Genomic DNA, 12,126 nt, shown 5'->3' with positions numbered 1-12,126 from the left:
TGAGTCTTTATGGAAATATGATCTTGTTCTTTCCACTTCCTGCTCAGGCCTGCTGCATAGCACCGATAGGCTTCAATAAAGGCTTTGAATACAAACTGTAGTTCATGTGTATTTGTATGTGATTATCGGTGCCGCTGCGAACGATCATTTGAAAAATAGACTATGTATGTGTGGAAACGGAGGTTTGGGTAGGCGTTTAATTCCAAAATCCAGGTAGTCACATGGATATGGTCTCGCTGAGCCAGACTTTTGACTGTTGTCTTTTCCTTTTTTTTTGTCGAAAAGCAGATTAGTACAAAGAAACAATGCCCAAATATTCAGTTCTAGTCATTAGTATTTAGTTTACTTCCTACTAAGTGCCTTATAGAGTATTTAAGCACTGTAAACTTTGGCTAATCCCGAGTAGTGTTATTTTAGTTTTATTTATATACTATTACAGTATATCTTAATATTTCAAATAAGATTTACTTTTATATTTTCAGTCTTCATTTGAAATTTGGTCCAGCCAATACCAGCCAACCAGCCAATATGTTATTAATAGGCATGCTAATAAGCTAATTAGTTAATAGTGAGAATTGGTCTCTATACTAAAGTATATTCATGTATATTATTATTAATGTAATTAATTTATAATAATGTTTAATACATTAAATTTAAGATCAATTATTTTGTGTATAAAGTTCTACAGAAAGTCAGACGAATTAATGAATGAATGAATGTGCCATTCTAAACCACATGGTATACATGTTAAAAAAAAATCTAATAATTTTCAACTTTTAGGTTAAATTTAACAGTACACTTTGCAAAAATATGTTTGAACATTACCAAAATATTTTAGTGCTAAACTGTCTTCCACTCTGCAGTCCCTACAGCGCCCCCACAAGATGTGGATGCTGTTGCTCTCAACTCCACCACCATCAAATTCACCTGGACACCACCACCCCAGCAGTTCATCAACGGCATCAACCAGGGATACAAGGTAGAGAGAGACAGATCTGACAATGTGTGTATGAGAGAAAGAGAGACACATGCTATGTTGGAGGTAAAAGGAAAAAATCAATTAAATTTGCCTGGCAGGTTTATTGTCTTCTGGGGTGTGTATGCATGATTGATTGGCTAAATGCCTGACAAAAACAGCAACTATAAATTTGAATTTGCGTAATTAAATACTAGCAATGCATTTTAATCACGTTTTGTGTAAGTCTTACTGTTATCCCGTATCTCTCTCACAGCTGCTGGTGTGGCCTGAAGACTGTCCGGAATGTATTACCATGGTGACCATTGCCCCTGAGTTCCACGGGTCACGTCACTATGGATACGTTAGCAATTTAAGAAAGTTCACGTGGTATGAGACGGCAGTGCTGTGCTTCACCACACCTGGCGATGGACCAGCTAGCACACCACAGCTCATCCAGACACATGCTTACAGTGAGTTCTCATACAAACACATGGACTCGTTACAGGAATCACATCCACATTCAAGGAACATTTGATTACCCTCAGGCCATCCATTATGTAGATGAGTTTGTTTCTTTATCGGAAAAGATTTGGAGAAATGAAGCATTACATCACTTGCTCACCAATGGATCCTCTGAATTGAATGGGTGCCATCAGAATAAACAACTGATAAAAACACCACAAGTAATCCACACACAAGAGAGAAATATGACAGTGGATTTTGATGTGGGAGGACAACAGAAAATCAACTTTTTTCATTAGAGGAAGCATTATCATGGCTTATTTTGGCCAGAAGTGATGGGTTAAATTTAAAACTTCTTAACGATTGATTTTTTTCTTACAAACACGCAGCTTTTCACTTGTAAACAGTCCATCAGTTTACAAGATGTGAACTGATGGACTGAAGTTGTGTGGATTACTTGTGGATTATTGTGATGTTTTTATCAGCTTTTTTTACTCTCATTCTGATGGCACCCATTCACTGCAGATGATTCATTACTGAGCAAGTGATGTAATGATACATTTCTCCAAATCTGTTCAGATGAAGACACAAACTCATCTACATCTTGGGTGGCCGTAGGGTGAGTAAACACATGTCAACACATTTTCATTTTTGGGTGAACTATTCCTTTAAAGTTATAGTTCTCTCACTGTTTGCCAGAAATAGTATCATCTATTTTAGGAGAGAAAACAGTTGATACTTCAATAAAAAGCAACTGGGAGATCCATTAAGTCTCCTGAGCAACAAAAGAGCAACCTCTAAGCAATAAATGCGTCCTCTGGGATATAATATTTTGCTTGCACTACTGACATGTAAAATCATATTTCACACTCTTGCAGATACCCACACACTCTTACAGACACTCTGTCTGTATTTAATTGGAGACAATCGACTAACAGTATGCTCTTTACTTGAAATCTGTCCAGCAGGCTTTGAGAAAGAGATCTCTCTGCAAAAACAAGCCTGTTTGTTTGACATTCTAGCCACCAGAATCGATACGGAGGAGAAATTTGGTCCTTTCACTGTGCATGCCGTAATTTGCCACATAATTGTGCTTTTTACATCACCATTGATTAGTATTTTTGCTGAATATATATTGGCCACCCAAGCGCTGTTTTCACGTCATGCCACAGGCATGGAGAATCAGCCTTGACTAACCTACAATTATTGAAGCAGGATCACTCCTGTTAGTCAATGCACATGTGCTCGCTATTGATTGTCCCACAGTGTGTGCGTGCGCTTGGATATGTGTGCGAATGTGCGTGCAGCTGTTAAAAGACAATGTAATTTTCATCAGATGATAACAGCATGTGGTCTTCTCTGCAATATTGAGCCACAGGAGCTTGTTTCCCATGAATAGCTCAATCACACAAACAGGTTAGACATGAAAAACCGTTGAAACAAAGTGAATAAACGTTAATCTCTGAAAAACCTGCCAAAAACTATCCATTAGCATTAGTGTACAGCAAAGAAACAAAAAACAAAACAAAAAAAAAGAACTTAAACGTACCATTTTTGATGGATCCTACAAGTCTATTTCACACCTCCAAAAGTAATTGATTACTGATAAAACATCTCCTACAATATGATGAAATTGTTATGAGTAATATTATTATGAATTGCCTAATTAATGCAAGGATTGGTAACGTATAGGAACTTCTGTTTTGTAGGGAATATTATGTACTTTTGTATGGAAACAAATTTCCTTTTGGGGATACTACAAGTGTATTCCATTTCATTTTAAATGCTGAAAAACTTTTGCTGACTAAGGCTACATTTATTTGATGCCCAAAAAAAAATAAACAAATAAAAAAAAATAAAAAAAAAAATATATATACATCTTGTGACATATTTTATTTGTTTTATATTATTATTATGCAAAAATATTTGTATGTAATATACTCTCTCTCTCTCTCTCTCTCTCTCTCTCTCTCTCTCTCTCTCTCTCTCTCTCTGTCTGTCTCTCTTATGGTATTCATACATTTTTGTAGTTTTCTTATTAATACTAATATTCTTTATATTTTCATTTGTCGTTAGAAATTGAGCATTAGTTTTGTTAGTAATAAGCTTTTGTTATTTTATTACATTTTATATATTTCTATTTCTAGCTTTTGTTTTTACATTAAACGCTTAACCTTGACCTCTTGCTCAGAACAAGCAAAAAAAAAAAAAAGAAAAAACAGATTTGAAAATGAATTGAACTGCAGTGCAATGAGTAGCATGCAGTCATACGTTCTCATAAGCACGTGATTGATTAACCTGTCAGTCTAGCGTGACGACTCGCACTGATAAGGTCTGCTCGACAGTCCGGGGCATGAGGGTTTGCCGTGCGCATGTTAGATCTAATGCCATTAAAGCTTTATCCGCACACATTAACTACTGCGCTTTTCAGGCAGCTGTCATGTTCGCCTTTCAGATGTATTGTCTTGCGGGGTGTGTATGGATGATTGATTAACTACTAAATGACTGCTAACTCATGAGGGTAATTGCCAACAAACACATAATTTGCTTTCGCCTATTTGCATTTGTGATACAATGGTTCCACGGCAACAAGCTCTTTGTCGGGAGTATTATAATCTATGGTCGCAAAGTAATCCTTTACCATGAGCGAGTTTGAAAGCTTCCATAAAGTGCTGCCCAGCTTTGTTCCACTCAAGCATACACACACGCATTATTGTGCTAAGAACATTGACAAACCTGCTGTGTATTCAAGGGTTTATATCCCCTCAGATAATAAAATCATGGAGCTGTTGTTTAAAGAATTAAGTCTCTGTGTGTCTGTCCCTGTGGTTGACCTTCAACTTATAATAGAAATACATTAGATATTTAGAAATATACTAGCATCCATAAAACATATTTGAGATCTTCTTAAGGGCCTAAAGCATAAAGAATTTACATCAAAGCATATATTATATTATATTATATTATATTATATTATATTATATTATATTATATTATATTATATTATATTATATTATATTATATTATATTATATTATATTATATTATATTATATTATATTATATTATATTATATTATATTATATTATTCCAGAGAAAGCTGTAGTATCATTGCTGAGTACAGTAAATTCATGTAAATGTGTTGTAGAACCAGGCCCGGTGACTCAACTGAGCTTTACTGAGATCTTGGACACATCTCTGAGGATCAGCTGGCAGGAACCGGAAGACAAGAACGGCATTATCACAGGTGAAAAGGCTCAATTATCCAATCACAGCTTCAGCTCAACCACTAAAGGAACTCTCACTAATCTTTCCAGCGCTGCATGTGAAGGTGTCCCAGGGATTGACTTTTGTTAAAACTAGCAGATTTCGCTTTTATCTTTTTGTTTTATAAATATCACATTAACATTTCTTTGCTCGTTCTAGACCCAGATTTTCACTATTAATGTAATATGAAAAAAGAACCACAATTTATAAAATGTTTAAACCATTAAAAACAAGTAAATTGAAACATTTAAAGCATATATTCTGTGAAAATGGTTGAGATATGAAAAGTCAAAGTAAATATCACTTGTGAATGTCATGTTTTTATTGTGTCTTTCAAGCTGTTATTTTGTCAAATTAAGTGTGAAAATAGTTTAAAACATAAATTGTGTCAAATCTAATTTCTTCAGAATGTTATTAAACAGGGTATGACAAAAATGACAGAATTAATTTCTAAATACATTATTATTGCACAAATAAAAAAAGCAAGAATGTAAAAGGTTTGCTGAAAAGTAGAGTCTGGTTGCTTCTGCTAACATGATTATGAAAATAGCTGAATTGATGTCATGGGTCACACTTTATTTCTTTATTTTAAGGTCAAATTCTCTCTATTAACAAACTGTTACTGCCTATGTAGACAAAAAGCAGCGAGGTGGCTCAAGTTGTGGAACAAAGCTTAATTTCTTTCTCTCATCTCATTTCCCCCTATTCCATAGGTTATGTCTTGTGTTGGGAGGAGGCCGGTCAGAACGAAACCCGTGTATCTCAGACTCTGTCCAATTCTACACTGACATACAAAGTGACCGGGCTCACTTCGCTCATCACATACACTCTGCAGGTGGCTGCGGTCACTCAGGCCGGCACCGGTGCTGCCACCTCGTCCACCATCTCAACAGGACTGCCGCCAGGTCTCCAGACTCTCAAACAAATACACACTTCAATGTTAGCATCACTTTAATGCATCAAATTCTCCCTTGGGGATTGGTGATAGTCACCGTGTTCTAACTCGAAAGGAAATTCAACCCATGAAACAGGATGCCGCAGTGGGGCACATATTTCACATAGACCAGCAATCCGAGACACAGTCAGTAAGACTGTAATACATCACACGGAGTCAGTATGAAGCTCTTGGGGCCGCTGTGTGTGTGCGCGTGTGTTAGAGAGAACATGAAATAAATGATGATGACCAAAAGCCATGCTACACTCATTATCTCCCACTGATATGCTGTGGAGTCAGGAGAGAACGAGCTTTGTCTACTGTTGAATGAGCCACCGTGAACCACCCAAATATCATTATCAATCCATTTAATTACCAATTAATCATATACCCAAACACAATGTGCACTGCTGTACACAAAACCTAATTGACTCTGAAGTGAGTTATGGGCCCATTTACAGGAGTTTTCTTTGAAGGATAATGAAGACACAGGATTGAGAAAACGGACAGATAGCAGTACACAAAATGCAGGAAATGTTTCAATTAGAGCAGCTCGTGAGTTACATAAATATGTTTTGTTGTGTTGCTGAACAGAGCTTCCTGGTGCACCCTCCAATCTGGTCATCTCCAACATCAGTCCTCACTCCGCCACCATAAAGTTTCACCCCGGCAGTGACGGAAAAACCGCCATCTCCAAATGGATCGTAGAAGGACAGGTGTGTAGGCGTGTGTGTGAGTGCGTGTGTAAAATTTGGGCATTGCAAGCTTTGCTAAATTTTACACACAATGGTTAAAGTGTTAACAAAGTAGTCGTTTTGCCATCAGTAGCAATTTGCTCTGGACAAAAGTTTTATTTTTGTCTGCCTAATTTTGCTGCAGATATGAATATTCTGTCTGCCTAATGGTATATTTACTCTGGAAAAAAATGGTCAACTTTGCCACAGTGTCTGCCTAATGGTTAATTTGCTCTGGATAAAATGGTTAACTTTGCTGCGGATATGAATATTCTGTCTGCCTGATGGATAATTTGCTCTGTACAAAATGGTTAATTTTGCCGCAGATATGAATTATCTTGTCTGCCTAATGGTTAATTTGCTCTGGACAAAGCAATTAACTTTGCCACAGATATGAAAATTATGTCTGCCTAATGGTTACCTTTGCCACAAATTGCACTTTTCTCTTATAAAAAAGGTTCATTTCATGAAATAGTTTACTTTGTCAATTGTAGAAAATTTTCTCTCTCTAAAATAGTTAACCTGGCCACAAATTATACTTTTTTCTATGCAAAAGAAAGGCTCTATGCAAAAAAAAAAAAAACTAAATAAAAAAATGAATGAATGAATGTTAATATTTTGCCAGCCAAATTGATATCTTTTCCACAAATAGTGCTTTTCTCTCAGAAACATGGGTACCTTATTCACGAAAGGTATAGCTTTTCCCTTTCCAAAATGGATAACATGGTCACAGATTTTATCTGTCCTGTTAACAGTTAACTTTGCCACAAATTATGCTTTTTTTCTCTGCCAAATGGTTAACTGCCACAAATGTCAATATTCTGTCTGCTCCTCTCAGAAAATAAAACTTGAATGGTTGAATGTTGAAACTTTTTATGGATGGTTAACTTTTCTGCAGATTAGTATGCAGTCTATCTTTTTTTTCTCTCTGTCTCTCAAAATTGGTGAACCTTGCCACAAATTAGACTTTTCTCTCTGTATTTTTTTTTAATGAATGGTAGATTTTTCTCTGCAAATATATATAAAATTAAATATATATTTTCACTTTGCCACACATGTCAATAATCTGCCAGGCGAATGGTTAAATTTGCCACAAATGGCGATTTTTCTTTCAACAAAATTATTAATATTGCCTTGAAGGGCACCTTTCTCTTTGAAAAAAATCTCACCTTTTCAACAAATTGCTGTTTTCTTTCTGCAGAATATGTAACTTTGTGACGAATGGCAATTTTCCTTCTGCCGAATGGTTAACTTTTCCACAAACTGCAATTTTCTCTCTGCCAAGACTGCTCTGTGGAATATGACTTTTCAGTATATGTGCTCATAAGTATAAGTGTGTCTGTGTGTGTGTGTGTGTGTGTGTGTGTGTGTAAGTATTTGTGTACTTTTTGGTGTGTGTTATGCCCTTGTCTGACAGGCTGTGCTCCAGTGAAGATGCTGTTGTCTGGCAGGTACTTCATCTCCAGGGAAAAACAGGCTTGCTCTTGCACTAAAACATCTTCCCCTGGAGAAAACGCACACACACAAACACACATGCAAGCTCACACTCTGTATTTGACATAGTACGAGGAGGCTAAGGAGATGTCATGCACCATGTCTCCCAGCCCTTTAGGTGTGGTGTGTGTTTGTGTGTGCGCGCATATGTGTTAAACCCCTCTTGGAGGGCGTCCAGCGCTGTGCAGCGTGAAGAGAAAAACTCCTTCTAATGAGATCCCTCTTTTTTCCCTTTCGTTTTCTTCACTCCTGTCTTTAATACTGTTTAATCGAGGGAGAGCGGGAAGGAGGGAGTCAGAGGGAGGGATGAGAGAAGAGAGAGACGAAGATTAGAGGTACTGAGGTGGCACTAATGGGGTCTTAAGTCTATGGGTTAGAAATCAGCTTGTTTTGGGGTGTTTTTTTACAGCTGACTTCTTCACAGCTGTATCCTGGACCAGGTCGGTTGCCGATTCCGATTCCCTTTGTAATCTATTCACCTTTCCTCTGCTCGAACAGTGCTGCACAAAACATGCTGTGTGGATGCAGTGTTTACATGGAAACCAAGTACTAGTTGTTTCAACATATGGTTTGTAATATTGAAAAGAACATATCATGGAAAACCACATTTTTCTTCCTTTCTCCCCAGTCCAACAAGATTATTCATGGATATGAAGCTACAAAAATAATGTCACCAACAGGAGCTCAATAATAAATGACACCCAACATTTTTATACAAACACCTGTTCAGTCTTAATGCTAATTAAAACAAAATTCAACTTTTTATCTCACTGTTTTGCCTTTTTTTTCTAAATGTATATCTTGCAATATGGACTTTGTTTCTTGAAATTCTGGAGGAAAAATAAGAGTTGTAAGATACAAACTCAAAATTCACTTTTTACTCTGAACTATGACTTGGTAATTACAACATCTTAATCTTATCTCACCATTTTCCCCTTGCACAAAAGAATTTCTTCACTTTGTGACTTCACAGAATTGTTGTCTCATAATTGTGACTGTTTTTCTCAGAATTGTGAAAAAAGTCTAGATTGTGAGATATAAATTCAGAATTGCGAGAAATAAAGTAAAACAGGGAGATAAGAAGTCACAGTTACCTGTTTTATTATATATTTTTTATTTTATTATAGAATAGAAACATTTTTGTCTTTATGTATATAAATATATAAATTGACTGTCCATATATGTATATATATGGTGTATATATATTCATGTTATGGACAGAAACCTTTTTTAAATATATACTGTTGCGTTCCATTCAGGTTTGGAGGGGCATGAGGGTGAGTGAACTTTTTGGGTGAACTTTCCCTTTAAATTCCCTAGCCCATTCTGATGAATGATAGTATGAACCATGAGGTTGGCCAATCACACCAAAGGTCATTTACATATGGACATTTGAAAAGTGCAGTAGCCAAAAACTGGGTGTAAGAGGGTCAGAGAGAGGCTGGAAAATGTAAAATGATGACTGTTTTCTGTGTAAGAAACCTTGACTAACATTAAAAGTGAACTTCAGTGGGAAATTGCAATGCTTTAGAAGTGTAGAATATGGCCCTTTTTAAGTATTTTGACAGTTTATACATGATAATGATAGGAAAGAGCTAACCGCATGAAATTAATCACAGGTTGCTCTATGGATAAATGGAAGCAGCTCTCAGTGAGGTCCTAGAGGAAATGTGAGTCACTTGATTGTGACGTTTGAAATGATAAGTAGTTTTTGTTTGCAGATAATGACTGGCTGCATTACCCAGTGTCTCTTTGTAGATTTTTTTTTTCATGTTGTGGATCCACTTTTTAATTAGCTCATTACCTCATTACGGCCTTATTAAGATCAAGGTGGTAAAAAATAAATAAAAAAATAAACAAGCCCTTTCCAGCACTCATATGTCATTGTTGAGAATCTAAAGCATCTTGCTTTTGATTAGTAAAAAAACAAAAAACACAGAGCAAAGAAAACAAATGCAGCAGCACTGATATGGAGTGTGAGCTGCGGGCAGTTTGCTTGGGTTTGCTGTTGCTTTTTTTTACTGTCACTCTGAAGCATTTCTATCATCAGCTCTGCCAGCTGAATCTGACTCTCTGTATATTTGGAATGACACCCTGCCATAACAGGAATGAGGGATGCAGGATGTGTACTATACACAGTGTGGGGGACCTACGTTTGCCCATATTTGCAGTATACATCAAGTGAAATCTGATATGAACCGTAAGCTGTCTCAACTGTAATCATAACATCCAATTTGTGACTGTTGATTGTCATGTTTATGTCAGTTGACTACCCAACGTTTGGGAATTTTTACTCAAAACCGCATTATAAATGTAAAAATATCTCTATGCTTTGACATATCTTGATGCCCAGTTTCATTTCTCCATTGGTAATATGTTCAAATTAGCATACTACCGGACTGCTTTTACTGTTACTGCATTAAACAGTATGAACATTTTTTGTATGCATAGAATACAGGGATGTAAACCCTTGTGGGGTGAAAAAGGTGACAATGATGCAACTTCGCCCCAGGAAGAATATTTTATAAGATGTCTGCTTTAAAATGGATTTGTAGTCTTTTATATATTTTTTTGTGGTTGTTGTTCATGAAGACATAAGAAAGAAATCACCATAGATTCTGTAGTAATTATTATTATTTATTTTTTATAGAGTAAAAAAAAATCACTCTACTGAGGCCACATTCACATTGTTCTTATGGAACACTTATTAAATATTATATTATATTATATTATATTATATTATATTATATTATATTATATTATATTATATCATATTATATTATATTATATTATATTATATTATATTATATTATATTATATTATATTATATTATATTATATTATATTATATTATATTATATTATATTGATAATGCAGTGAAATTACCACCTTCCATTTCCAGTGTGATGTGTAATTTTCCTACCTTAGTCATTGTTAGCATACAACTTTCTTAGCTCATTTTTTGGTCAGCATTCCTAGATAAAATGTTATTAAAGGTGCAAAATAACCCTGATTGTTATTGTTGTTGATGTTATAATTATACAATAATTACATTTTAAATATTAGACAAACAATGAAGAAACATATTACTAGTTTAATAGTAGATTAATTGTACATTAAAATTACAATACGTCCCTTACCAGCGCACCTGATTAAAATAAATAAATACAAAATAAGACTTTTTTAGCTATTTATTTAATGGTTTTAGATAAAATTGCATTAAAAGTTCAAAATGACTTTTTTCTAACTTAATAACATACATCATTGATGAGCATTGATGCAGCAACATTTTTTGAAGCATTTATCATAAAATAATGCTGTTTTTTTGTGTAATCCCTTTACTGCTTGGAAAAGTTACAACAATGCATCCTATTTATGTCTCTTGCTGATATAAACATGCAACACAGTGAGGTCCTTTGACTGCAGTGATACTACAGTTTGAAATGATGGTCATACTGGATATTTTTTTTTATATCTTTTTAAATGAAAGTCATCCTGTGTGTCCACAGGTGGGGACTGTATATGAGGACGAGGAATGGAAGGTTCTGTACGAGATGGACAGTCCACCAGCCGCAGACACTCTGGAGATTCCCAATCTCATCCCATTTACTCAATACAGGTTAGCCTTTCTCTCCTTTGCTGAATGAAAAACCACTTTTACATCAACCTAATGAACTAAAATGTGGTGACAAATGAGCCCAATAGTGTGAAAGTACTGTACCTTCACAAACCTGTTGAGTGTTTTGATGTTGGTGTTTTCAGATTGCATTTGTTCTTCATTCTCTCTCTCTTTCTCTCATTCCCTTTTCTATTTCTCACCTTAATTGATTTTCTGAAGGTCCTGTGGAAAGATTGTCTTCTGATTCTCGGCGCACTATCTTGTCCTAAAGAGATTACAGATGATCAGAGGCTGTAGAGATCTGTTATCCTGTCCAAAGTGCCCCGTCCTCATGCTACTCAAGAGCAAGATTGGAGAATTAAAATGCTGTTTTTGTCTCTCTCCACATATATATATCTTTCAGGTTCAGGATGAAGCAGGTGAACATAGTGGGTTCGAGTCCCTTCAGTCAGCCCTCTCGTATGATGCAGACCCTGCAGTCCAATCCAGATGTGGCCCCGACAAATCTCACAGTGTTTTCTGCTAGTGAAACCAGCCTGAGGATTCGCTGGGAGGTGAGGAGCGGACACACACACCAAAGGTTTTCATGTAAATGTGACTTTGTGTTCTGCACTAGACCTGTTAAAAAGATTGGGTTTATTTCGTTGCATCAAAAGTGGGT

At 35.8% G+C, this 12,126-nt stretch overlaps 1 protein-coding gene across 2 annotated transcripts in view; it reads left to right on the top strand.

The window, feature by feature from the left end:
* The window catches only part of sdk1b (sidekick cell adhesion molecule 1b), a 213,949-nt gene that overhangs the window by 164,501 nt on the left and 37,322 nt on the right, over positions 1-12,126 (top strand). For both annotated transcript variants that reach the window (XM_059553691.1, XM_059553690.1), the window contains 7 exons: positions 864-979; positions 1,233-1,428; positions 4,567-4,665; positions 5,399-5,590; positions 6,214-6,335; positions 11,356-11,465; positions 11,869-12,019. In XM_059553691.1, the coding sequence (XP_059409674.1) occupies positions 864-979; positions 1,233-1,428; positions 4,567-4,665; positions 5,399-5,590; positions 6,214-6,335; positions 11,356-11,465; positions 11,869-12,019 (986 nt within the window). The remainder of the gene's footprint in view (positions 1-863; positions 980-1,232; positions 1,429-4,566; positions 4,666-5,398; positions 5,591-6,213; positions 6,336-11,355; positions 11,466-11,868; positions 12,020-12,126) is intronic.

Source organism: Carassius carassius, chromosome 7 (assembly GCF_963082965.1).
Source record: "Carassius carassius chromosome 7, fCarCar2.1, whole genome shotgun sequence".
Lineage (NCBI taxonomy): Eukaryota > Metazoa > Chordata > Actinopteri > Cypriniformes > Cyprinidae > Carassius > Carassius carassius.
The sequence above is the reverse complement of the archived record's forward strand: the minus strand, read 5'-3'. Positions and strand labels throughout refer to the sequence as shown.